At 47.3% G+C, this 27,517-nt stretch overlaps 1 protein-coding gene across 1 annotated transcript in view; it reads right to left on the bottom strand.

The window, feature by feature from the left end:
* Window positions 1–27,517, bottom strand: part of CACNA1B (calcium voltage-gated channel subunit alpha1 B) — a 190,550-nt gene that overhangs the window by 71,517 nt on the left and 91,516 nt on the right. Inside the window, exons 18-20 of the mRNA XM_030293870.1 lie at window positions 26,105–26,214; window positions 17,800–18,576; window positions 16,661–16,878 (exon numbers count right to left, since the gene is read on the bottom strand). Coding sequence (XP_030149730.1) covers window positions 16,661–16,878; window positions 17,800–18,576; window positions 26,105–26,214 — 1,105 coding nt within the window. The remainder of the gene's footprint in view (window positions 1–16,660; window positions 16,879–17,799; window positions 18,577–26,104; window positions 26,215–27,517) is intronic.

The following is a 27,517-nucleotide window of genomic DNA, read 5'->3' as shown; positions in this document are numbered from 1 at the left end:
AAGAAACTTCTGCCATTTGTAAATTCAAAGCTACACTTATAAGTAACTCATAGGTCAAATAAGAAATTATAATGAAACTTGGGAAAAGATTTAGAAGAAAACTATGGTGTTTCAAAACTTGTGAGATACAACTAAAACACTGCTTAGAGCAAAGGTTAAAGCCTTAATAAACACATTAGCAAAACAGAGGAGCTTAAATGTCAGGAACTGAGTATCCAACTAATAACTGAAAAGAAGAATATTGTGGTAAAGATGAAAAAAGCAGAAGAAAAAAAATAAGAACAGAAATCCACAAAACAAAGACACAATGGAAAAGATCAAGAAAGCCAGAAATTGAGACTTTGATAGTCTATTTAACTTGACAAACTTTCAGGGGAAAAAAAAAGTTTTTCAAGGAAGGAGAAAAGGAAGGAAGGGAGGAAGGAAGGAAGGAAGGAAGGAAGGAAGGAAGGAAGGAAGGAAGGAAATTAGAAATGTAACAGTGGCCACACTACAAATCCAGCAGAAACTAAGAAGATAAGAGGCTGGCTCCCATAGATAATGGCAGTCACCCACACTCAAGTTTTCCCCACAGCTTCTATAAACTAACTACAGGGCCAACAAGGAAAGGTAATAAAATAATCCACAGTCCATACTTAAAGCATATGGGAAATAAGAAAAGTACAAGCTTAAAATTACATGTAAGTGGGGAAATGACCCCTGAAACCTACAAGCATGGATTGCGTGGAAGAGGCAAAGAACAGCAGGATCAAGGTGATGGTGGGACACATGGACACATCAAGTGTTCATCCAAGGAAGACAGGGCCCCACCCTAACCAAAGGAATACTGAGGTCAGAGACCTACTCCTGGGGACTCCCAGGACCTACACAGGACTGGCAGCAGTGAACTCAGGAAGACACTACTTCCGGTGGAAAAAGGCCCACTTGTGATGTGGGAAACAAAGGCAGAAGGAAATGTAGACAAAATTAATTTTCCTTATAACCTGCAGCCCAGTGACAAATACTTGAGGCAGACAGAGTACAGCTTTCCTCCAGGAACACCTTACTGTCTTAATGTTAATGATTTGCTAGAGGGGAAAACAACCTAGCTTGCTAATAGCCAGGCCTCCGGGATCCCAGGGAGTCCTCTTCAGCATATGAAAATCCTTTTGGAAAGTCCCCTTATCTTCACCTCCCCAACTCCAGAGTATATACATCAGTCACTCTTCACAACCCCACAGCAGCTCTTTCTGCCCATGGGTCCTGTACCTGTGCTTTAATAAAATCACCTTTTTGCACCAAAGACATCTCAAGAATTCTTTCTTGGACGTTGGCTCCAAACCCCAACACTTCAAACCACATCACTTAGAAGGGAGCCACACTTTAGTGGCTTTCTGATGGAGGAAAAGAAAAACAAGTGGCTATGGCCCAGGGTCCTCCAGAGGTGGGGTATTACCACCAAATCAGAACTACACAGCATTCCCCACAAGGTATCACCGAGTACAGAGACTGGATTTCACCGTCCTAACAGAAGAGGGTGCTTTTCAATCAGAAAGCAAGTAAGCCACTCAAGCCCCTCCCTCCTCTCCACAAAATCACTGGTAATTACTGGTCCAGGAAAAGTCAACACACACACACTTCCTCATTATCAGAAAATGGAACCCAACATCCATACAAAGCTTCCACCACAGGAAAACAGAAAGTAAGGATGAAACATTTCAGATAATATAAAATACTCCACAAAAATCAACTGCAAAGCAGGGAAAACTGCAACACAACTTTACAACATGAATTACACACAATTAAACCAGCCACTGCTAACAAGAAAAATCATCACAAATAAGATTAAAAGCTCAAAATAAAAATGTACGGAAAACCTGACATGAGAGATGAGAGCTGACCAAACTCAGGAGAGAAACTGAAAAAGAAATCATCTGAGAAATGAAGTGAAAGGGAAAGACAAGACAGTCTCAGAAATCACAAAAAGTCGAAAAGAGACATGACTGAAATTATAGTAAAACAAAACAAAACAAAAAAAGATAGAGGTCAAATAAGCCAAGAGAAAGAGTGTGAAACAGGGAATGAGTTTTCAAAAGGATCAGGGATAAAGTGATACAGAAGACGAAGTAGATCAACATTTGTATAACTAGAATGTCTGAAAAAAAAAAAAAAAGTAAAACAATGGAAAAGAACTAACATTTAACCAGTGATCCCAGAATGTTTTCCGGAAATGAAATAACACCCATCGATTGATTTTTGACAAAAGTGCCAAATAATTCAATGGAAAAAGGACAACCTTTTCAACAAATGGCAACAGAACAAATGCATATCCTTGCGGGTTTGGGGGGATAAAAAGAACTTCTACCCTCAACTCATGCCATATATAAACATGAACCCAAGACTTCAACTCTTGGAAAGACGGCACAGAAGTGCTTTCCCCCATCCATCCCACTAACACAACTGAAAACCCTGGATGTCACATATAAGGCAAATATAGCAGGATTCTGAAAGGGCAGAGAGAAGCCAGATTGGTTAGGGACCTTGGGCCTTAAGAGCAACACAGCAATACGTTTTTCTTTTCTAGGTATTCTTCTATGCCTCATATAACCTTGGTGCAGGAGAGGCAGCAACCCAGAAATGCCAACAGGCACAGATTTTAAAAGCCCCCAAAAAGTCAGCTCTCCCTAATGACAGGACCAGGAAAGGTGCAGACTAGCCAGACAGGAAACTTCTAGACGATAACCACTCTACTACAGCCAAACACCCCAGAAAAAAACTACAGTCCTATCTCGGTTCATATGAGCAGAGACCAAGGGGAGCACAGACTTCTACCCTCACTGGCCTATAATGAGGTACCCCAAAGCCCCTGCCAGGGTGGTATCAGAGAGAGCTGAGTAGGGAGTAGGGGCTGTCATCCTCACCCTGTGGGAACAATACCCCAACCCATGTTATATCAGCAAAGATTACATGGGTAGCCCAGACTACAATTCCTACCCAGAAGTAACAGCGCACCCCTTCCTTTTGCTTGCCAGAATAAGTCCTAGTAGAAAGCCAGGACTTTACCACCACCCAGAGGTAATGAAATCCACCCCTGCTGTGTCAATGGAGGTCACATGAGAAGCAGTAACAAGGCACTCCCACCTCTCTCAGATAGGGTGGCATCAGTGGAGGCCCAGAAGGAACAAGAAGTTGGCTCCCACTGGGGGTCAACTGAGGTCGAATGAGAAACCTGTGCTTTCACCTCCATCTGTAAGTAATGAGGCAGCTCACTCACCCTCCCCCTGCTGGAGGGGTGTAGACCAGCTAAAACACAGTAGACCAGCTAAAACAAAAGATTTAAATAAAACTTGAGGTTTATAACATAATATTAAAATGTCTAGGTTTCAATTTAAAAAATCACTTGTCACACTAAGAATCAGGAAAATGTCAATTTGAACGAAAAAAGACAAATAGACACCAAGATGATACAGATGATAGAATTATCTGAAAATGATTTTAAAGCACCCATCATAAAAATGCTTCAGCAGACAACTAAAAACACACTTAAAACAAATGAAAAAATAGAAAATCTCAGCAAAGAAATAGAAAGTTGTAGCAAAGAAATAGAAGATATATAAAGAATTAAATATAAATTTAGAACTGAAAAATACAAGAACTGAAATTAAAAACTCAATAGATGGGCTCAACAGCAGAATGGAAGGCACAGAGGAAAGAATCAGTGAATGGGAAGACAGAACAATAGAAATTACCCATTCTGAACAACAGAGAGAAAATAGACTGAAAAAAGTGAACAGAGCTTCAGGGACCTCTGGGACTAGGACAAAAGATCTACCATTCATGTCAACAGAGTCCTGGAAAGAAAAGAGAAAGAGGGCAGGGCTGAAGTATTCAAAGACAGAATGGATGAAAAAATTTCCAAATTTGGCAAAAAGACACAAACCTACAAATTCAAGAGGCTGAGCAAATCCCAAACACAATAAACCTAAATAAACCCACGCCAAAATACATCAAAATCAAACTTCTGAAATATAAAGACAAAGAAAAAAATCTTGAAAGCAGCGAGAGAGAAACAACAGCTTACCTATAGGAAGAAAACAATTCGAATGACAGTGGATTTCTCATCAGAAACCATGGAGGTCAGAAGGAAGAGGCACACGTTTTTTCAAGTGCTGAAAAAAAAAGAACTGTCAACCCAAAATTTACACCCAGTGAAAACATCCTTCAGGAATGAAGGGAATATCCAGATACTCTCAGATGAAGGAAAACTTAGAGAACTTGTCACCTGCAGACCTACCCTAAAAGAAACACTAAGGAAAGCCCCTCTAAACAGAAAGTAAATTATGAAAGAAGAAATATTGGAATTATAAGGAAAGAAGAAAGAACAGTAGAAGAAGTAAAAATATGGTTAAACACAACACACTTTCCTCCTTCTCCTCCTGTGTTTTCTACATTATGTTTGACAGTTGAAGCAAAAATTACAACATACACTGATGTGGTTCTAAATATATGCAGAGGAAATAATTAGGACATTTATACACAGGAAGGAAAAAGAGAAGTATATTTCACTTAAACTGGTAAAATGACAACCCCAGTAGACTAGAATAATTTATTTATATAATGTAACACCTACAGCAACCATTAAAAGAAAACAATGCAAAGACTTACACTCAACAATACTACAGAGAAATCAAAATGGAATTCTAAAATACATACAAGTAACCCACAGGAAGGAAAAAAAACAAAGAAAGAAACCAGAGAAATATAAAACAAAAAGAACAAACAATAAATAAAACAGCAGACTTATTATAACATATACAATTACATTAAATGTAAATGGTCTGAATATGTCAAATAAAAAACAGAACTGACAAATATGCCAAATTAAAAACATGACCCATCAATATACTATCTATAAGAAACTAACTTAAAATATAACCATATAGCTAGTTTGAAAGTAAAAAGGTGAAAAAGATACATCATGCAAATATTAATCAAAATAAAGTAGGAGACAGTATATTCATATCAGATAAAGTAGACATCAGAGCAAAGAAAATTATCAGGTACAGAAAGACACATTACACAATGATAAAAAGAGTCAATCTTTCAAGAAGACATCCATTCTAAATGTGTATGCACTCAATAACAGTGCTGCAAAATATGTGAAGCAAAAACTGATAGAAATGACAGAAGACACAGACAAATCCACGTTTATAGTTGGAGACTTGAATGCCCCTTTCCCAGCAACTGACAGATCTAGACAGAAAATCAGCATGCACACAGAACTCCACACCGTATACTCTTTTCAAGCACCCACAAAACATATACCAAGATATGCCATATCCTCAGCCATAAAACAAGCCTTAATAAATTCAAAATAATTAAAATCATACACAGTATGTTCACTGACCACAAAATCATCAAGCTAGAAGTCAATAAGAGAGAGACAATAGGAAAATCTCGAAACCCTTGGAAACTAAACCACACATTTCTAAACAAACCATGAATCAAAGATGAAGTCCCAAGGGAAATTTTTTAATAGAATTGAATGAAAATGAAAATATATCAAAACCTGTGGGATACAGATAAAGCAAGTACTAAAAAGAAAATTTAGGGGTGCCTGGGTGGCTCAGTCAGTTAAGTGTCCAACTCTTGATACCTGCTCAGGTCATGATCTCAAGGTGCATGAGATCAAGCCCCACATCAAGTTCTGCACTGACAGCGTGGAGCCTGTTTGGGATTCTTTCTCTCCCTCTCTCCCTGTCCTTCCCCTTACTCATGCTCTCTCTCTCCCTCTCAAAGTAAATAAACATTTTTTAAAAATAAAAAAAAATTTATAGCTCACTAAATGTTTACATTAAAAAAGAGGAAAGGCCTCAAATCAATAACTTAAGCTCCCATCTCAAGAACTAAAAAAGGACAAAATAAACCCAAAGAAACAGAAAGAAGAAAATAATAAAGCAGAAATAAAATGCAATTGTAAACAGAAAAACAGAGAAAATCTAGGAAATAAGAATCTAATTCCTTGAAAAGATCAGGGAGATTAACAAATTTTAGTAAGACTCACAGGAAAAAAAAAAGAGAAGACACAAATCACCAATATCAGGAATAAGACAGGGGTTGTCACCACAGATCACAAAGACATCAAGAGGATAATAAAGAAATACTACAAACAACTATACATACATAAATTTGACAAATTAAATGAAATAACCAATTCCTTCAAAAGCACATACTACAACTCACCCAATATGACATAGATAACATACCCTTATCACTATTGAGAATATTTTTTTTAATTCCAAAAAAGACATGCTTTATTTGCAAGTTCTACCAAACGTTAAAGAACAATTAACACCAATTCTATACAATCACCTCCAAAAAAAACCAGAAGAAGGAACGCTTTCCAATTCATATTATGAATTCAGTACTATTGTGATACCAAAATCAGACAAAGACAGTATGCACACATGCATGCATACCACACACACACACACACACACACACACACACACACACACAAGAACAACAAAGCACCAATATCCCTCATGAATACAGAGTCAAAACTCCTTAACAAAACAGTAAGAAACAGAATTCAGCAATATATAAAAATAATTATACACCATCACCAGTAGAGTTTATCCTAGGGATGCAAGGCTGACTTAATATTTGAAAACCAACCAATGTAAACTACCATATTACAGAAGAAAAATCACATGACCCCGTCAATTGATGCAGAAAATCATTTGACAAAATGTAGCACTAACTGAATATAAAAAAACTCTCAGAAAAGAAAAGGAATAGAGGGGAATTTTCTCAACTTTATAAAGAACATATATCAACACACCCTCCCAAAAAAATCCTACAGCTAATGTCACACTCCATGTTGAAAGACTGACTGTTCCCTCCTCCCACAAGATAGGAATAAGAGAAGGACGTCAGTTCCACCACTGCTGTTCAACACACTTGTGGAAGTTGACAGTAAAATGAGGGAAGAAAAAGAAATAAAAGGCACACGTGTCATAAAACTGTTCATTATCAGATGACTTGATTACGCAGACATTCCCAAGGTATCTACACACTAAATACAAACCAAAATTACACAATTTCTTTAAAATCTGATGAAAATGAAGACACCAAATGTCAGAATCTATAAGATACAATTAAATTAGTAATCAGAGGAAAACTCATAGCCTTAAATAATCATATAACAAAAATTAAAGAATAAAATAAGTAAACTAAGTCTCTAACTCAGGAAGCTAGAAAAATAACAACATAGTAAAACAAAAAGGCAAGAAGGAAATAATGAAGATAAAATTGAAAAGTAACATTTAAAAAACACTTAAAAAACAAAATCACAGAACTAATAAAATGCTGGTTCTTTTTATGAAAACCTACAAAACATATAAATCACTAATACAATCAAGAAAAAAAGAGGGAAACAAAGTACACAGGATAATGATACTAATAACGGCAGACACATGACTTTGAATTTGTCAAAACCCATAGAATGTACAACACAAAGAGGGTACCCTAATGTAAACTATGGACTTTAGTTAATAATAATATTTCAATATTGGTTAATCAATTGTAATAAAATGTTAATAATAGGGGAAAACTGTGTTTGGGGAGATTATATAAGAACTCTGTATTTTCTGCTAATTTGTCTACAAATCTAAGACTATTCTAAAAAATAAACCATTAAATATATAAATAAAATACACAGGATAAAAAATGACAAGGGGGGAAACAGAGGAAGTGCTTTTAAAACACTTATGGGGCGCCTGGGTGGCGCAGTCGGTTAAGCGTCCGACTTCAGCCAGGTCACGATCTCGCGGTCCGTGAGGTCGAGCCCCGCGTCAGGCTCTGGGCTGATGGCTCGGAGCCTGGAGCCTGTTTCCGATTCTGTGTCTCCCTCTCTCTCTGCCCCTCCCCCGTTCATGCTCTGTCTCTCTCTGTCCCAAAAATAAATTAAAAAAAACGTTGAAAAAAAAATAAAAAAAAAATAAAACACTTAAGCCACTTCTTTGCATAACTGTATATATATAAATTGGAAAGTCTAGATCAAATGATCAGTTCTAAGGAAACTGTAATTTACCAAAGAGATCTCAGGAGATAAGAAGTTTAAACAGACAATATCCATACAGAAATAGAGAAATTATTAAAGAATTACCCTTCCAAAAGAAACCTGAGCCAGATGATTTCACAAGTGAATTCTACGAAATCTTTACAGACCAAGCAATCCTATGCTACTTAAACTATACCAGAAAAGGAAAAGAAGAAAACTTTCTTTTTATGAATCAGTAAGGGTTATGTCCTACAGACTGCCTTGGGTAAATTTTCCCCATAGAGTTCCCCTTAGTTTTATAATACCCTCACTTCAGGAAAACATATGTATCTCTCATTACAATGTTGTTGGGGTTTTTTTTTTTGGCTGATGTTTATGTAGGAAAAATGTATACTTCCCCCAAACTCAACAGAACATTTTTAAAAAGTTTATTTATTTATTTTGCGAGAGAGACAGCATGAGTGGGGGGAGGGAAAGAAAGAGAGGGAGAGAGAGAAAATCTCAAGCAGGCTCCACTCTCAGCACAGGACCCCACACAGGGCTTAATTTCATGACCATGAGATCACGATTGGAGCCAATATCAAGAGTGGGACACTTGACTGAAACACCCAGGTGCCTCTCAATACAACATTTTTAACAACAACAACAACAACAACAACAACAACAAATGTAGGGAAAAACTCTCAGGCAAGATTCCAAATTCAGTTGGTTGACTATTAGAATCATGTGTGGATGTTTTTGAAAAATGCAATAAGCTTCAATAAAGGACGTGTCCAAAGCAATTGCTTGTTAACAGCTCTTTTAACTGTGGTGATCAGGGAAGGAAAGCATTTTATGTCCTGATATGATAGTTGATACTTTTCAGTGTTTAACTATGCTTTTGTTATATTTTTAAAAATTGACTGAGGATTTTGAGTACAACCAACTGTAATACATTAAAATTTTTATATTACATTATAATTTTCCCATTTAAAATAATAGGAAATATAGGGGCGCCTGGATGGCTCAGTTGGTTGAGTGTCCAACTTCGGCTCAGGTCATGATCTCACAGCTTGTGAGTTCAAGCCCCGCGTCGGGCCCTGTGCTGACAGCTTGGAGCCTGGAGCCTGCTTTGCTTTCTGTGTCTCCCTCTCTCTCTACCCCTAACCCACTCACATTCTGTCTCTGTCTCTCTCAAAAATAAACAAACATTAAAAAAATGTTTTTTTAATAAATAAAATAAAGTAATAGGAAATTTGAAACATTATAACATTTGACTTTCAGTGATGGATACATTAAGCATATTGTAACTATATAGTATTCATATCTAAACCTTACAATACTTAAAGATAAGATAGGAAAACTGTAGAACACATCTCACTCTAAAATATGCAATATAATGATTTGTAAGAAATATATATTTGGTCTAAAATCTATTTCACGGATACATTTGGCCTTCCTCCAGTTTCTGAGAAACATTTCAGAGCCATAAAGGTGACATGGGTGTCCTGTTACTAATGAGGGTGACTTTGGGATTCCATCCAAGGGCTGGGACTTGTTGCCAGGAGGACTAACCACATGATTAAAGGGTTGGAACTTTCAGCCCCAACCCTGACTTCCAGGGAGGAAGTAGGGGATGGAGGTTGGACCAGCCAATGGTCAATGACTTAGGACTGCAACAAAGCCTGCATAAAACCCAAAGACTGGGTTTAGAGAGCCTCTGGATTGGTGAACAGGTAGGGATTGGGAAGAGTGGCGTGCCAATAAAGGGCATGGAAGCTCTACACCTTTTTCTCCAGACCTCACCATACATATTTCTTCATCTAGCTGATGATTCTTATCCTGTTTCATATCCTTTAACAAGCTGGTAAACCTAAGTGTTTCTCTGAGTTCTGTGAGCAAATTTAAAGAACTTAAGGAAAAGGTCATTGAAACCTCCAATCGCAGTTGGCAGGTCAGAAGCACAGGCGACGGCCTGAGGCTTCTGACTGGTGTCTGAAATGAGGGCTTGTAGATCTCAGTCTTGCAGGCTGAGCCCTTAACCTGTGGAATCTGATGGTATCTACTGGTAGGTAGTATCAGAATTGAGACAAACTCTTGGACACCCTCCTGATGTCTGAGAATTGCTTGGTACCTGGGGACCCTCTTCATGCTGGACTTGGGTCTGGGAACCCTAAAAGAACTGGTGTCAGTAAAAAGTATCAATCCAAAAATCCTACATAAAATATTAACAGAATGTAACATCACATTTAAAAATATGTTAACTGGGGTACCTGGTTGGCTCAGTCAGTAAAGCATGTAACTCTTGATCTTGGGGTTGTGAGTTCAAGCCCCACATTGGGTGTAGAGATTACTTAAAAAATAAAAATCTTTTTTAAAAATGTTAACTAAGCGGGGTTTATTGTAAGATCACAAAGACAGTTCAATGGTAAAAAGTTCATTACTATAAATCTCCATATTTAAGAGGGAAAATGTATGATGTCTAGCATGCTAAAAAGGCATTCAACAAAATTCAACATCTATTCCAGACAAATACTTACTGAAATAGGAATTTATGAGTACTGTACCTTGATTTTACACACACACACACACACACACACACACACACACACACACACACACACCTCAAACCCAAATACAGGCAGAAACAAGGTAAGGGTACCCACTAAGTCCACTGTTACCTGATAGTGTATTTAGCCAATGCAAAACAAACAATGAGAGGTCTAAGATTGGAAAGGAATAGTTAAAGCTGTATTTGTAGAAGTTTTGACAATATACTTAGAAAGAAACCAGAGTCAGTGCTAAAAGTAATATGCAATTTGAGGGTTCAGAAAAGTAGGAGGATACAAAACTGACATTTAAAAAGCAATAGCCCAGATTTCCACACCCAGCAGAGGCCAAGACAGAACCCAAACTAACCCTTGCACCATTAACAATCATAAATACTAGACATTAAGAAAAAGACAAGCCACAAACTGGGGGAAAATATTTGCAACCCAATTAAAAAGTGGGCAACAATGTCTGTTCTCACATCACAATGGAATTAAACTAGAAGCCATAACAGAAGGATAACTGGAAGTCCCCCAAAGACATAGAAATTAAACAAGACACTTCTAACTAATACATGGGTCAAAGAAGAAATCTCAAAAGACATTTACAAATATTTTTAACTAGGGGCACATGGTTGGCTCAGTCAGTTAAGCATTGGACTTCAGCTCAGGTCATGATCTCGCAGTTCGTGAGTTCGAGCCCCACATGGGGCTGTCTGCTGTCAGCACGGAGCCTGCTTTGGATCCTCTGTTTCCCTCTCTTCTGCCCCTTCCCCTCAAAAATAAATAAACATCAAATATAAACATATATATATATATATATATATATTTTTTTTTTTTTTTAACTAAATGAAAATGAAAACACAACTTACCAGTTTGTTGAATGCAGCAGCAATGCTTACAAGGAAATTTATAACACTGAATGCATATATTAGAAAAGGAAGATTTAAAATCAATAATCTAAGCTTCCACCTTAGGAAACAAAAAGAAAAAGCATGCTAAAAGTAAGCAGAAGAAAAGAAATAATAAGAATTAGAGCAGAAATCAATGAAACTAAAAAGAGAAAATTAATAAAGAATATCAACAAAACCAATGCAACTGTTTCTTTGAAAAGATCATTAAAATTGATAAGCCTCTATTTAGACTAGGAAAAAAGAGGGAAAACACAAATTACTAATATAAGAAATGAAAGAAGGGACATCACGACTGCTCATGGACATGAAAAGGATTATAAAAGACTACTATGAACAACTCTTATGCCCACAAATTTGATAACCTGCATGTAATGGACCAATTCCTTGGAAGGACAAATCTCCCTGAAACTCACACAAGAAGAAATACACAATCTAAACAGGCTTCTGGGGCTCCTGGGTGGCTCAGTCGGGTAAGTGTCTGACTTCGGCTCAGTTCATGGCTCCTGAGTTCGAGCCCCACATTGGGCTCTGTGCTGACAGCTCAGAGCCTGGAGCCTGCTTCAGCTTCTTTGTCTCCCTCTCTCTCTGGCCCTCCCCGTCTTGCACTCTGTCTCTCTGTCTCTCTCTCTCAAAAAAAAATTTTTTTTAAATAAATAAATGAAAATAAAAATAAATAGGCTTCTATTAAAGAGATTGATTCATAAATTAACTACCTTCCAAAACACAGAAAGCACCAGGCCCAGATGGGTTCACTGATGAATTCTACCAAACAATTAAGGAAGAAATTATACCAATCATCAACAATCTCTCTCAAAGGTTAGAAGCAAAGGGAGTACTTCCTAACTCATTTTATGAGGTCAGCATTCCCCTAGTAACAAAACCAGACAAGGCATTACAAGAAAACTGGTTAGACCAATATCTCTCATGAACATAGATGCAAAAATCCTCAACAAAATATTAGCAAGTCAAATCCCCCCAAAAGTATAAAAATAATCATATACCATAACCAAATGGGAGAGCTTTGTCAGGTATTCAAGGCTGGTCCAACACTTGAAAATCATTGAATGTAATTCATCCCATCAACAGATTAAAAAGGAAAAGTCGGGGCGCCTGGGTGGCGCAGTCGGTTAAGCGTCCGACTTCAGCCAGGTCACGATCTCGCGGTCCGTGAGTTCGAGCCCCGCGTCAGGCTCTGGGCTGATGGCTCGGAGCCTGGAGCCTGCTTCTGATTCTGTGTCTCCCTCTCTCTCTGCCCCTCCCCCGTTCATGCTCTGTCTCTCTCTGTCCCAAAAATAAATAAAAAAAAATAATAATAAAAAATAAAAAGGAAAAGTCACTTGATCATATCAATAGATGCAGAAAAAGCATCTGACAAAATCCAACACCTACTCATTATAAAATCTCCCAGTGAACTAGGAATAGAGGGGAATTTCCTCAACTTGATAAATACTCTCCACAAAAAACCTACAGCTCACCTCATACTTAATGATGAGAGACTTGAAGTTTTCCCACTGAGATGAGGTACAAGGCAATGATGTCACCTCTCACCACTCCTTTTCAACATTGTGCTGGAAGTCCTACTAATGCACTAAGGCAAGGCAAGGAAACAAAACGTATATAGATTGGGAAGGAAGACATGAAACTGTCTTTGTTCACAGATGACATGATAATATATATGGAAAACCAAAAGAATCAACAACAACAACAACAACAAACTTCTGGAACTTCAAGTGATTTAAAGTTGCAGGATACAAGGTTAATACACAAAGGTCAATTGCTTTCCTATTTACCAACAATGAATGAGCAGGATTTGAAATTTAAAGCACAATATCATTAATAGAACTACCCTACGACCCAGCAATTGCACTAGTAGGGGTATTTCCAAAGGATACAAAATGCTGATTTGAAGGGGCACGTACACCCCAATATTTCTAGCAGCATTATCAACAATAGCCAAATTATGAAAAGTGCCCAAATGTCCATCAACTGATGGATTAAAAAGATGTGGTATACATATACAATGGAATACTACTCAGTGATGAAAAAGAATGAAATCTTGCCATTTGCAACAACATGGATGGAACTGGAGAGTCTTACGCTAAGCAAAATAAGTCAGTCAGAGAAAGACAGATATCACATTTCACTCATATGTGGAATTTGAGAAACTTAGATGCACATAGGGAAAGGGAAGCAAAAATAAGAAACAGAGAAGGAGACAAATCGTAAGACACTCTTAAATGCAGAGAACAAACTGAGGGCTGATGGGGGTTGGGAGGTTGGCAGGTGGAGTAAATGGCTGGTGGACATTTAAGGAGGACACTCATCAGGATGATCACTGGGTGTCATTTATAAGTGATGAATCACCGGGTTCTACTCCAGAAGCCAAGACTACACTGCCTGTTAACTAACTTGAGAATAATTAATTCATATTAGCTCCCCCCAAAATGAAATTCTTAAGTATAAATCTAACAAAGTATCTACAATATCTATATGTAGAAAACTGAAACTCTGATGAATAAAACCAAAGAACTACATAAGGATAGAAATGTTCCATGTTCATGGATAGGAAGATTCAATATTGTCAAGGTGTCAGTTCTTAACAACCTGACCTATAGATTCAATGCAATCCCAAGCAAAATCTCATCAAGTTATCTTATGGATATCAACAAACTGATTCCAAAGTTTACATGGAGAAGCAAGAGACCCACAATAGCCAACACTTCAATACAGAAGGAGAAGAACAAAGTTAGAGGTCTGACACTACCCAACTTCAAGACTCACCATAATATTACAGTGATCAAGACAGTGCTGTATTGGTAAAAAATAGACAAACAGGGCAAAAGAACAGAATACAGAGCTCAGAAATAGACCCCAGAAATAGAATCAACTGATCTTTGACAAAGAAGCAAAGGTAATCAGTGGGGCAAAGATCACCTCTTCGAACAAATGGTGCTGGATGTCCACATGCAAAAATGAATATAGATAGACATAATACCTTTCGCACAAGTTAAGTCAAAACGGCTCACGGGCCTAAATGTGAAATGCATAAAACTCGTAGGGGATAACACAGGAGAAAACCTAGACGACTCTGTTTCTGATGATCCTTTTTAGATGCAACGCCAAATATATGATCCATGAGAAAAATAACGTATCAGCTAGAATTAATAAATTCTGCTCTGTGAAAGATAACGTCAAGAGAACAAGATGAGCCACGGATGGGAAAAAATATTTGTAAAAAAACACATCTGATAAAAGAGTGTTATCCGGGATATGCAAAGAACACCTAAAATTTGAAAATAAGAAAACAACCAGATTAAAAAATGGGCCAAGGATCTTAAGAGACACCTCACTGAAGAGGAAAAGGCAGATAGCAAGTAAGTATATGAAAACAATGTTCCACATCACACATCATTAGGAAAACGCAAACTTAAACAATTTGATGCTACGACATACTTACTAGACTGGCCAAAATCTGGAACACTGACAATACCAACTGCTGACAAGGGTGTGGAACGACAGGACCCTCGTACGTTACTAGTGGAAATGCAAAATGGTATAAGCAGTTCAGCGGTTTCTTACAAAATGAAGCATAGTCTTACCATATGATACAGCCATTACTCCCCTTGGTATTTACCCAAAGAAGTTGAAAACCAGTTCACACAAAATCTTGCACACGTTTATAGCAGCTTTATTCATAATGGCCAAAATTTGGAAGCAACCAAGATGTCCTTCAATAGGTGCGTGGATAAATAAACTGCAGTATACCCAGACAATGGAATACTATTCAGTGCTAAAAAGAAATGCGCTATTGAGCCATGAAAAGACATGGCAGGAACCTGAAATGCATATTGGTAAGTGAAAGAAGCCAATCTGAAAAGGCTATACACTGTATGATTCCAACGCGATGACATTCTGGAAAAGGCAAAACTACAGAGACAGTAAAAAAGATCAGGGGTTGCCAGGAGGTGGGGAAGAGGGGCTTGACAAAAGTCAGGTGGGAAGCCTGGGCCGATCCTCAAGTTTATCCAGAGAGACTCAGACCAGGGGGGTTGCTTTCCAGGAGTCTGGTAAGACAGACCCACTACTACCCATGGGAAGGGAAACCAGGGATAGGCCAGGGAAAGCATTCTCCCAAGGAAGCAAAAAGGAGGAGAGCTTAAGCAGCTGGAGCTGGCCATCTCCCATTGCCACACCTAGCACTGTGCACTGGTTCACAGGCCCCAGGTGAGAGCACCTGACAAGAGGTAACAGGCACAGACACGTGTCTATGTTTGTGGACACATCTGCAAACACAAGGCCACACCAGGTGGTGGCAACTGGTCTACTCGAGACCTAAATCTTCATTTGGCCTTGCACGTCAGCTCTGCTTCTGTGGTATCTTCCCCTCCCCGTGGAACGCCTTCTCTGTCCTCGGCGCTCACGAGAGGTCTATGCACCTTCCACACAGTATGAGGGGACGGTATTTGTCCGTCTTGTCCCTACAAGGTGGAGTGGCCTGAAAACAGGAGCAGTATCTTGTCCACCCTGTACCCTCAGTTCCTGCTCTCACGGTCAGGCAGTCAGGCATGGAGTGGCTGCCCAATCAGGCTCACACTCACGTGTGAGTAAGTGAGTGAGTGAGTGGGGGAAAGAAAAAAGGGGCTGAGGCAAAGGCCTATGGGGATCTTAGTGCAGGGATCATAGGGCAAAGTAAGTCGGTAGGAATACCAGCACCCCGACAACTTCCTCCTTCTCACCCACTAGTTCTCAGCCCCCATCAAGTCTGGGGACATGGTCCTTAGCAGCTTTCACACAACTATGAAGAGCTGTGACCATCCTGAGGTCTGCTCTCCTGATGAGACCGTAAGCCCCACAGTTCCACTCCCCCCCGCTATCCCCAGCACTCTAACACCATGCCTGGCGCTGAGCTGGTAACTTGCAAATATTTTTGGAAGGGAGGAGAATAGAGTTTAAGTGGCATGTGATAGCAACAGTGCTCCTCTGGGGCACTGGAAACAAAGAGACATCAAGGCACAGATGCTGACCACAAAGGACTTTGTCTCGAGCTGGTGTAGACAGGCTCACACAGGCATGCTCTGTCCCCAAGCGGCTGCCATGGAGAGAGGGGGACAGGGGAGAGCAAACTGCGCCTGCATAAGGTGGGCCCTGCCCCGCTGATACGGGGAGATACTCACTGGGAACAACCGTGGTCTCCCCAGGAGGGCCGGTCAGCGTCACCGGGATATGCACAGTGGCACTCAGGTCCGAGGGTTGACTGCCCATCCGTGTGACATTCCGCTGATTGTCTGCATCTTCTGGCTGTTCCTCCACCTTCTGTAGGCAGGTGCTGGGCAGTGCATGTACAGGGCCCACACCCATCATCTCACTGGCCTCCAGGTCACAGCGTGGCTCCCTGCAACCAAGAATGCACATCAGACTCTGATGCAGCCCTAAACTCCTAGTCAGTCTGCAAAATCCAGCTCCTTATGCCCCGATGCAAATCAGATAAACCCCTGACCACTTCCTCTGCCACTCTGACATTTCATATGGTTTTCATCACTTTGTACCTTTCTGTGTTTTCAGGTCTGAAAAGTAAAAATGGGGCCGACTCAACCTGTCTGTCCCTGGCACACGACCAGGCATGGCTGGCAGCACACTATGTATACAAAAGGGAACTATGTGCAGAATGAAGAAGCCCAGAAGAGGGTGTTTCTCTAAGCTACTCCACCTGCGGCCCCTCCAGACCAAAGGCCCCACACAGAACTCTGCACACAAAGACAGACCCTAGACCTGAGCAGGGGCTTCCAGCTGCCGGGCAGGCGCCCAAGAGTGCTGGCCTCAGCCTGGGGCCCCCTGTCACCCCAGCTTTCTCACAGACTCAGAGTCATGGCCTGTCCCTGCCAGGGAGCAGGCGAGCCAGCTGGTGTGGAGAGCTGGGAGGCCCTTTCTGTCATGGCCACCCAGCCTGGCCCTATTCCTTCCTACCATTTAGCCCCCAGTGGCCTCCTCGGGCCTCCCTCAGGCTCTCTCCAATCTTCCCAAGCCAACGTGTCCCAAACCAGTCCCAACGATTTCGTCCTACACCCTCTCTCTCCTGCGAGCCTTAGAATAACGACGGACACTCACCAAGCAAACCTGATCCCCACGTTTAAGGATTTTACACGTCGCCCCAACAGGGCAGGGTTGTCCCCACCGCAGAGAGAGAGGCTGAGACGGAAGGCGGGACGGCCAACCTGAACAGGGACAGCCCCGCACCCCCGAACCCTGCGCCACCGGCACCCCCAGCCCCTCGCCCCTCGACAGGGCCCCGCCTCCGCCACGCGCACTCCCTCACTTGGGCTGATGGTTCCGGAGCTCCTTCTCCTTGTCCCTGTCCTCGACCTCGCCCTCCTTCTCCGCGTCCTCGTGCGCGGGCAGCGCCTTGTGCCGGGCCCGGTGCCGCCGCGCCGGCTCCTCGCCGCTGCCGGCCTCCCGGGGGCCGGCCCGGGGGCCGCCGCGGTGGCGCGCTCGCCGCTCTCCCTTGGTCCCGGGCGCTGCGCCCTCCTTGCCCTGGTCGGGTGCGTGCCGGTGGGCGCGGTGGCGCCGGGGCTCCCGCTCGGCCGCCTCCTCCGGGGAGCCGCGCCGGTGGTGGCGCCGGCCGCCCTCGGGGCCCGGGCCGCGGCCGCGCTCGCTCCGGGCCTCCTTGCTGCGGCTGCGGTGCGGCCGCGCCCGCTCCTCCCGGGCCCCGGACTCCCCGCCCTCGGCCTTCGGGGCGTCTGCCCTGTCCTGCTCCGCCGCCGCCGCCGCCGCCGCCGGGGCCGCTGCCGGGGCCTTGTCGCGGTGCCGGTGGTGCCTGCGGGGTGGGTCCGTGCCCTCGCCGGCCTCTGCGCCCTCGGGCCGGGCCTTGCCCCCCGGGGGGCCCCGCGGCCCGTCGCGGCCCAGCTCCACCACGAGCGGCCGGTCCAGGTGCGTCTTCATGTCCGGCCGCAGGTGGCGCGTGGTGGCGTAGCGCAGCCGCTCCTCGGGGTCCATCTCGCTGTACAGCGCCTCGCAGCTGGCCCGCAGGTTCTGCAGCCGCAGCTGGCTGGCCCTCTGCTCCCAGACCGAGCGTGCTTTGGCCGAGTTCTGCGGCCTGCTGTGGGGAGACCGGCAGTGAGCGTCCGCCCCCCCCCCCCCCCCCACCTCTCTGCCTCGCAGGGGAAGCCACAGATGGTCGCAGCGATGGAGGGATGGCAGAGTGGACGCAGGGAGGAGGAGTGGCAGGAGCCCTCAAGACCCCTGGCAGTCGGTGCAGAGCAGGTGGGGGATACCCAGGGTAACAAGAATTCAGCGCTGGCCTCGCCCCATCGTGAGCCCAAAGACTGACGGCGGGGGGTGGGTGTCCCAGGTGGGGGCTCAAAGCCACCCTTGAGCAGGTGCACAGGGGCCCTTGGCCACGGGATGCAGGGCAGTGGGAATGATAAGAACCAGCATGAGGTGGCAGACAGGCTTCCAGGGCAGGTGGGCTGCTGGCCAGGAAGACCAAAATGGGGAGAGGTGGGGGGCAGCGTCCAAATGGGGCAGGACTGAGGAAGAGGCAGGAGGCAGGGAGCCACCTGCAGCAGCCCTGGGGCACGGGCCTCGCTGAAGCATACAGCAGAGCTGCCCAGGGGCAGCTGGCCCTAACAGGAGCGAAGAGTAAAGCTGTGACTGCTCCCTAAGGTGGTCAGCCCCATCTGGGCAGCTGCCACTGGGCTCAGCGGCCATTTGCTCCCAGGAGCCCAGCACTCAGGTCGAGGGCTGGAGATGCTTCCTCCCATGGTCCTCAATGCCCTCCTTTCTCCTGGCTCCACAGGGAGCCCCCTTCATCCACCGGCACAGAGAGGAGCCCTCCAGCACCAGGAATGGCCTGTGCTCCAGACTCAGCCCCCACTGCACAGGCTACCAAAGGCCTCGACCACCCTCCAGCCTCACCCACATGGTTACATGTGGGGCTCCACAGCCCAGGATACATGGGAAGCCCTTTGCATTCTGGGGTCTTTGCTGAATAAGGGTTCCAATGCAGGCGACTCCAGTCCCACCTCAGCCAAGCAGAAACCTCTGCCGAGGCCAGACTCTCCTCCTTCAGCCTCTGGAGGTTTCTGGACCCACCACGGTGGTGGTGGTGGCAGCGTAAGAACAATGCCGGCTGTGGCACCTGTATTGTTCAAGGGCCACACTGTGCTACCGGCTGCAATGCCCACCTCATCCGACCCCCAAAACCACCTTTAGGAATTAGGTGCTGCTCTTGTCCCCATTTCACAGATGAAGACACTGAGCCTAGAGGCTGCGACTCACAGAGGGCCCCACGGTGAGCCGTTGACGGAGCCAGGATCAGATGCATGCAAAGGCAACCCAGAAGAAAAGGTATCTAAATATATGAGGCCTTGGCCAGACCCCAACTGTACTGACACCACAGCCTAGAGTGACAGCCTGAGGGGCCCCAGGCCAACCCTGCCACCAGCTCCAGGGCCCTGGGCCACTGAGCACCATGCTGACCTGCAAAGACAGAGGTGGCCGGGTGGGGGAAGCCCAGTCCCTGCAGCTGGCCTGCACAAAGCATACGATGCTTAACCCTGTCCCTTTGAAGTGAGGTCCGGGCTCCAGTGTGGGGAGCCGTTTCCAGGGCAGTGCCTCAAAAGTGTGAGGGCAAAAGAGTACACTGTCTGTGCCTCACCCGGGAGCCCATGTGGCAGACGGGCCAGGGCAACACAGGGTGGGCAACTGTTAGCCTCTCTGGCCATCTGCTACCCCACAGCTTCAACTGCCACCCCGGGCCCCGAGCTGCCTCCTCTGACACACCGAAGCCATGCAGCCCTGCTCCTGGGGACGCCTTGCAACACGACCACCCTCTGTTTCTCTGGCTTCAGACTAAAGCCACAGGGGACCTACCCCACCCCAGGCTGGCACCGAAACAAAGGACCCAACTCTGAACAATGCTGAACCACGTGAAAGGGATGACAGCCTTGAGGGTCACTCCTCAGACATAAGAGCCCACTAGGGCTGACAGCACAGCAGCAGCAGGGCTAGTGTTAGACACACTTAGACACAGCCCAAGACGGTGAGGGGCGGGGAGGTGAGTTCTGTCAGAACAGACAGGCAGTAGAGACAGTGGGAACAACGTTCCGACTCGGAGTGGCCGGGAGCTCCGGTGAGGATGAGCTTGTGATGACATGGCTGTGCCCTCAGGACCACCCTGGGCTGCAACTCCTCCTCTGCCAGCAACCAGCTAACCCGCGAGACTGGAGGGTGCCACGGGGCTGGCAGACTCCTCTCCTCTCATAACTTCCCAGGGGAGCAAGACACTGAACACTTGTGTCACGTGGCCCCTCTGGGGCCCTGCTCCTGCTGGGTCTCTCTGCCTCTCTGGGCCCTAGTGCCGCCTGAAACTGTCTGCAACCACCTACCGGTGATGCTGCTGACTTCCTCTCTGGATGTGTCTCTGAGTCCGCGTGCCAGGCCTCTCCTCCCTGTTGGTGTCTGAGTCAGCCTGCACCCACCTGGCTGCTGCCCTGTCCTTGCTCAGTCTGGACACCACTGGTCTCTCTGCACCTCTCCACCGACTTCACAAGTGGCAAGAACACGAGAGCGAGAGCCAGGCCAACCGTCTGACACACAGGTGACAATGATCCAGGCAAAGCTCTTGTCTAAAAAGGCTCTTTGAGGAGTCACATGGGGGAGCTGCTCCCGTGATGTCTCGACCCCAGCTTGCTGGTATAGCCCTATTCGGCCACACCTGACCCAGGCACTGCAGATGCCTGTAGGACCCAAAAAGAAGCCTCACTGGTATGGCCCTGCTTTGAAGTCTCTGGGCTGAGAGAGCCAGTTACCCACAGCCGCTGATAACGTGAAGCAGCCCCGACCGTGACACCATCAATACCTATGTGCACATTTTACTCCACCCTGTGAAGCACTCATCCAGGATCCAGCTTTCTTACCCTGTGAGACATCAGGCCCCAACAGCCAGCAGCTCCAAGTGCTTGCGGGCAAGCTGAACCCGGCTCCGTGCTGGCTGAGTAGGGGGCCGGTGTCTCAGTGACGGCAAGGGCTCCCACAGCACCAGAACACAAAGCAGGCACCCGGCTACCTACTGACTACACCCAGGCACTCCGGGGACTTCTCACCTGCAGGGGTTGGTCTGACCCTTGGGAGGAAGCCCCTGGGGGCAAGCCTCCCAGGACAACTTCCCCCGCCACACTGGCGTCACCTCCAGGAGGGCCACACTGAGGTTTCTATGGCTCTATCTCAGGCTCTGGCTGATCTAACATGAGACAGCAACTCTGATCGTGCTGGCACAACTTCCTAAGGGTCATAGATACACCCCCTCCCAAGTGAGAAAGGAGTGGGGAAGGAGGACCCCGTGAATGTCCTCTGTGAGTCCTAATGAACGCTCTCCGTCACGGGAACCGTAAGGAGACAGCACCCACTGGTGCCCAGCGGTGGTCACCTCAGGAGAAGCGAAGGTGCTGAAGACACCAGAGAGACAGCACATGGACAGACAGCAGACAAGACGACCAGGAGGGAGAGGAGAGGGGCCGAGCTCAGAGAGGCTGATGCCCGTGAACAGGACTCAGGGACGTCGGGAAGCGTGCCCACTGTCCCCTGCCAGCTGCAGAAGGCTTTCCCGGAGCTGCCCCTGAAGCAAGTGATTTGAGGTGGAAAAGCAGTTAGGGGTGGAGGGAGGTGTTCGCACGTAGCTGTCACGAAGCCACAGACGGGGATCGTAGCAGAGCGACTCACGGTGAGTTTATGCTGGAGACAGATGAGCTGTGAGATGCAGCACCTCGCGTGTGCTTTACAAAACTGCACATGCAAAAGACAAAACAAACAAAAGTGAGAAAACCAGAGAGGGCTCTAAAGGACAAGAACATGTTTAAGCCACGTCAGGTCAGGGCGCAGGCTGCAGTGTAAATCTGGGCAGGAGGCCAGGGACGCTTCCATCAGAATGGGCACCGGCCGAGACCTCGGGGGAAAAGAGAAGTTGAGAAAGAAAGAGCATCCGGCAGAAAAGCAGCGCTAAAAAAGAACACAGCACACCCACCACGGCTGGAAGAAGAGAAGCCGGGGTCCTGCTGCCCATCCGCTACGGCCCAGCACACTAGGCCCCTAGAAGGGCAGCCGGCTTGGAGAGAGCCGGCACCCCTTGTCCGAAGTTCCAGAGGGCCCTCCCCTGCCTCTTGGTGTCCCACGCCCACGGGGCTGTGGTGGGATGACCTAGGCATTCGCCTTGCCTTCAAGATGGGAGCAAAGCCAGCCAGCACGGGACACCTGCCCTTTGCTGCTTCACCTGGGCCCTGCTGCCTGACCACCTGGCTCTGGCCCAGCCCACCTGACCCCATCGGCTCCCCAGGCTCTAAACCACATGCCTCCAACTCACCGCGACCCTTCCCAGGGGCTAACAGGCTACATGACCAACCCACTTCCTTTGGGTATACCTGCAGCCATTTCCCAGGCACTTTCTGGAAGCTTTTCCAAAACCAACAGAGAGAAACCAAAGATCTCCACAATCATTCCCCTTTAAGGCAGTTCCCCAGGTGGCTTCCCAGCAACGCCTTCTCAAGGCCGAGTCTACACACATTTGTGAGGAGCCCAGAGCAACTCACTCGCCTGCAGGTCCTGGGTGCAAACGTGTGTGTGTGAGTGTGCAAATTAGTGTATGACTGAACGTGAGTGCGTGGATGGTGTGTGAGTATACGAGAGTGTGTGAATGAGTGTGGGGTTATCAGTGAGCATGTGTGCGTATGTGAGTGTGAACACGTGTGAGTGACCAACCAGGTGAGTATGAACACGTATGAGCACGAACAGGCATGACAGTGAGCGTCGGGGGGCTGTGACTCCGATGAGGTAAGTGAACTGTGTGAGTGAGTGTGTATACCAGCATTCAGAAGTCCAGGTGAGGAGAAGGGTGACAAAGTACAGAGAACCAGGAGGGCCATGTCACCCTTACCGTCCCTTCCCTCCCAGGGGCCTGAAGTGGCTGTCACCTGGGGCTGCAGCCCAACTCCAAGGGACAGGGACGCCCCTCTGAGGAGGCGTGGAACCCTCTCCCCTCAGGCTCTGTGTGAGGCTGCACAAGGCCCAGGAGAGCCTCTCAAACACCAAGGACATGAAGGGCCACCCAGCATCGAGGCGTCACAGAGAACATCTGGACCAGTCCTCCCCCTGCACAGACCACACGGCATGGCTGCAGGGAGTGTCACGGCGAGCGTCACTCGGGCGCTTCACTCTAACCCCACCCCAGCAGTGGGGAAGAAGCAGGCATTGCCCGTCTACCCAACACAACTCACCAGGAGAACAGAGACAGTTGGGAGGGGGGCCAGCGGACAGAGGACAGACAGACACCGGGGCTCTGAGCCACAGCTTCCAGGGCTCAGTGGTCTCCACACAAAGAGGAGGGCAGACATTCACACACCCGGGAGTTCAGACCCCGCCCAGTGTGTGGGATCTTCAGTGATCACGTCAGACCGACCGCCGTGTCCGGCAACAGCAGACCAGGACACGCTGCAGAGGACAGCAACCCAAAGCCACATCCCAGGAGAACCCGCGGGACCTACAGCCCAAGCAGGGGGACACACGTGCCTGGCTGACCAGGTGACACGGAGCTCAGGACCTGCCGTGAGGCAGAATACCTGTGCAGCCCCAGGAACCCCGCCCAGGAGAAAAGCAGCACCACAGTGGAGATGGGGCCAGCAGCCGCTGTTGTACCCCGGCCCGGGGTTACCAGCCTGCAGCCTTGTTCTTACATAGCAGCATCCCCAGATGAGGACAGGGGCAGAGGAAGAGCATCCAGACCTTTCTTGGTGGCCTGACATGCTCTGTGTGGTGGTGCTGAGGGCCCCGGCACTTGCCTCCCTGAGATCTCGGCCCTGATGGGAACGGTGCCCTGCCACACGCCCCCAGGGAAGAGGCGGCTCTGACAGGCATCAGGCCCACGGGACAGCGCACTCACCTCCAGAGCGAGCAGAGAGGGCAAACGCTGAACTGAAACCCACAAGGCCCACGAAGAAGTCAAAGGCTCATCTGCCGCCCTTGCTAAGGCAGACCACCAGTAGTTTACAAAGCTCAGGAGAAGGGGCCGTCTGCCAGGTCACCACAACCTCCTCAAAGCAAGCCCAGGACCAAGCCGACCAAGTCACTGAACCAGCCAAACAACAAAACAGAGGCAACTAAGCCCTGAGCACCCCAGCAGCTGTCTGAGAAATGACTGCTGTGTCTTGCCTGGCTCCCCGCAGGCCCCCTGCACCCCTGCCTGGGCCCCCCAGGGGCCTGTGATCTCCTCTGGCTTCTTCTCCCCCAGAGGCCAGTGCTTCCTGCTTGGCGTAGGGGCAGGTCCTCTGCAAAGGCCTTCCTAGAAAACAGGTCGTCACTCTTGGGACTGCTGAACAAGAACGGGGCTGCTATGATACACACTCACGCACAAGCAGACACACGCGTTCCCGCACACCTGCACACCCACACTCCCAGCAAACACATCCACATGCCGGCACATACACTCAGCAGCACAGATGCATGTGTCACCACAGATGTACCTGTGGCTGTTCCTGGTGCCCACCAGGGGGGTCCACATGGGAAATGGGAGGTGTTTGGTAGGGTGGGGTAGGGTGGCACTGAAGACAAGCCAGCAGCTCCAGACAGATTCAGCCTGGCTCAGAGAGCGAGCTCCCCACAAAGACAGAGCTTCTCTGTGCTCTCTCATGGCCACGCTGACAGCAGGCCAGACCTTCCTTCCCCCTTCCCATCCTTCTCTGCCCCCGGCGGTGACCTCCCTCAGCACACTGCAGCCTTTGGCCCTAGGCTGTCCCAACTCTGAAGGCCCTAAGACCTCCAGATGTGGTTCTGCAACGTTCCTTCAAGCTCAGCTGAACCTCGGGATGACCAGCCTCCCCAAGGAAGCTTCAACCCCGCCTTCACCTTTTCTCATCAGCAAGGCTTCCCCTTGACCTCTGTCCCAACACAGAAACCTCAAAGACAATTTAGGAAACTGCATTAAGTCTCTTGGGCTGCTGAAATACCACCTAGAATCTTTCGGTTCACAAAATACATTCCTAAAAAGCTGTGCAGAAAACAGACGTATGGAGGGGCGACTGGGTGGCTCAGTTGGTTAAACATCTGACTCAGTTTCAGCTCAGGTCGTGATCTCACGGTTCATGAGTTCACGGAGCCTGGTTGGGATTCTCTCTCCCTCCCTGCTCTCTCTCTCTCTCTCTCTCTCTCTCTCTCTCTCTCTCTCTAAATGAACAAACTTTAAGAAAATTATAAAATAGATATATCAATACCTTACCCCTGACTCACAGTCTTTGCCCCAGCTAGGAGCTCTGGAGCCACCCAAGCAAGACTCTCAAGGGGCTAATCAGAGCCGATCCCACCCATGATGGGAGGACCATGCATCGTCACACCTTGCTCCAACTCAAACTGGGAGAAGCCATGGAGGCTCTTCCTGATGAACCCTCTGCTCACAGATTCCTGCAGGAGGGGAGCCGTTCCCTCTCATCACAGCTCCTGGGGGAGGCTGTGTCCCAAAAAGCTCCAGCCAACACAAGGTGCTCCAAGGAAGCCCCCGGAAGGAGTGCCCTGCTGGGGGCCCAGCCAAGAGACTCTGCAGCAGCCCCCACCACCCTGCAGTCCACCCCCAAGAGCCTTACGCAGCAGCAATAGAGATGTTTGCGGCAGACATGGGGCTCACTTCAGCCACTTCTTTGGCCTTTTGCAGAGCAAGCTTCTGATTGGCTGCTTCTTCCATCTCCTCTTCATCCTGTTTGAACAGACAGAGGTGTGCAGCTGGCCTTGGAGCTCTTCCTTCCACGGTCTAGGAGTCCTTGCTGCCCTCTGAACCGGTGGGCCAGGCAGCAGCCCCTGCGTGAGCACAATCCACCCAGGCTCCAGCAGCGAGCACCAATCCCACGCGAGCCCTCTGGCGGCCTGTACCTGCTGCTCCGGGCCGTGTTCCACAGGATTCCTGCCTCAGCACCCTCTTGCCGTGGGCCAGTCCCAGGGTGCTCACAGCTGGTGATCCCAGCCCTGCGCCTGCACCCCGACGCCATACACGAGCTCAAGCCACAAGGACCCAGCTGCTGCCTGCACACGTGTCCCACGGTGTCTTGGACTTGGCTCTGCCAAAACGCAAGCCCAGCCCTCCTTTCCTCCCACCTGCTGCCCCCACACCTCAGGGGCACCTGTCTCGCCTGAACAAAGCCAGCCTCTGCCCCACAACTGTGGGCAAGGTCAAGGGGCAGGACTCTGCACCCTGAGCCTAGGTCCTGGCTCAGCATCACCCACAGGAACTGTCACCGGGCGAGGGTCAGGCATAGCTACCTCACAGCCTTTGAGCTTTCCTACCAGGACCCGTCGGATCACATCTGTCTACCCGTCCCTAGCCGTGGCTGTGAGCAGTCCCTCCTTGCGTCCCCCAACACATGGCAGCCACTTACAATGCCTGATGCTATCCCCTCCCCGACCAAGTTTGTGGGAAGGACCCCCATGGCTCTCTGACACAGGTGTAGATATCCTGCCCTGCCTCTGCCCCCTCCGTGGGAAGGGGAGTGGACTTCTGGGCAGACCCTCTGGCCCCGACCCCACGTCACTGGGCAAAACCAACATGCTCGGCTTCTAGGATCTAGATGAAAAGCTCCGGGCTGAGCCCATGAGCCCGTGGAGGGAAACCGAGGCCTCCACGTCCTCCACTTACACTGCTGAGACCACTGTTATTTCCCCCAAACCCAACCCCAGGCCCACCTGGCTTCCATGGAAGCTAGTGTTCCCACTGTGGCCCAAAACATCCCTAAATCTTATCCTAGAGGCCCCAAAATGGCAAAAATTAAAACCCCAGTTAGCTGCCTGCAGATTTCCCACCACAGCGAAGAGGTCTTCAAGCTTCAGGCCCCAGAGAGGAGGCGAAGCTCCATCTACCACAGAACACCCCTATCGAGGTCCTTCTTCAAGCCGCGGGCTCCATTCTGGTTTACAGCCCTCTGGCCAGAGAGGACAGGTGTTCTACAAACAGACTTCATAGAGTTTATTTCCACTTTGAAAAGAATGTAATACTGTAATACATTTGT

This window comes from Lynx canadensis, chromosome D4, assembly GCF_007474595.2.
Source record: "Lynx canadensis isolate LIC74 chromosome D4, mLynCan4.pri.v2, whole genome shotgun sequence".
In the NCBI taxonomy this organism is placed as follows: domain Eukaryota; kingdom Metazoa; phylum Chordata; class Mammalia; order Carnivora; family Felidae; genus Lynx; species Lynx canadensis.
This window is presented reverse-complemented; position numbering and strand designations above follow the sequence as displayed.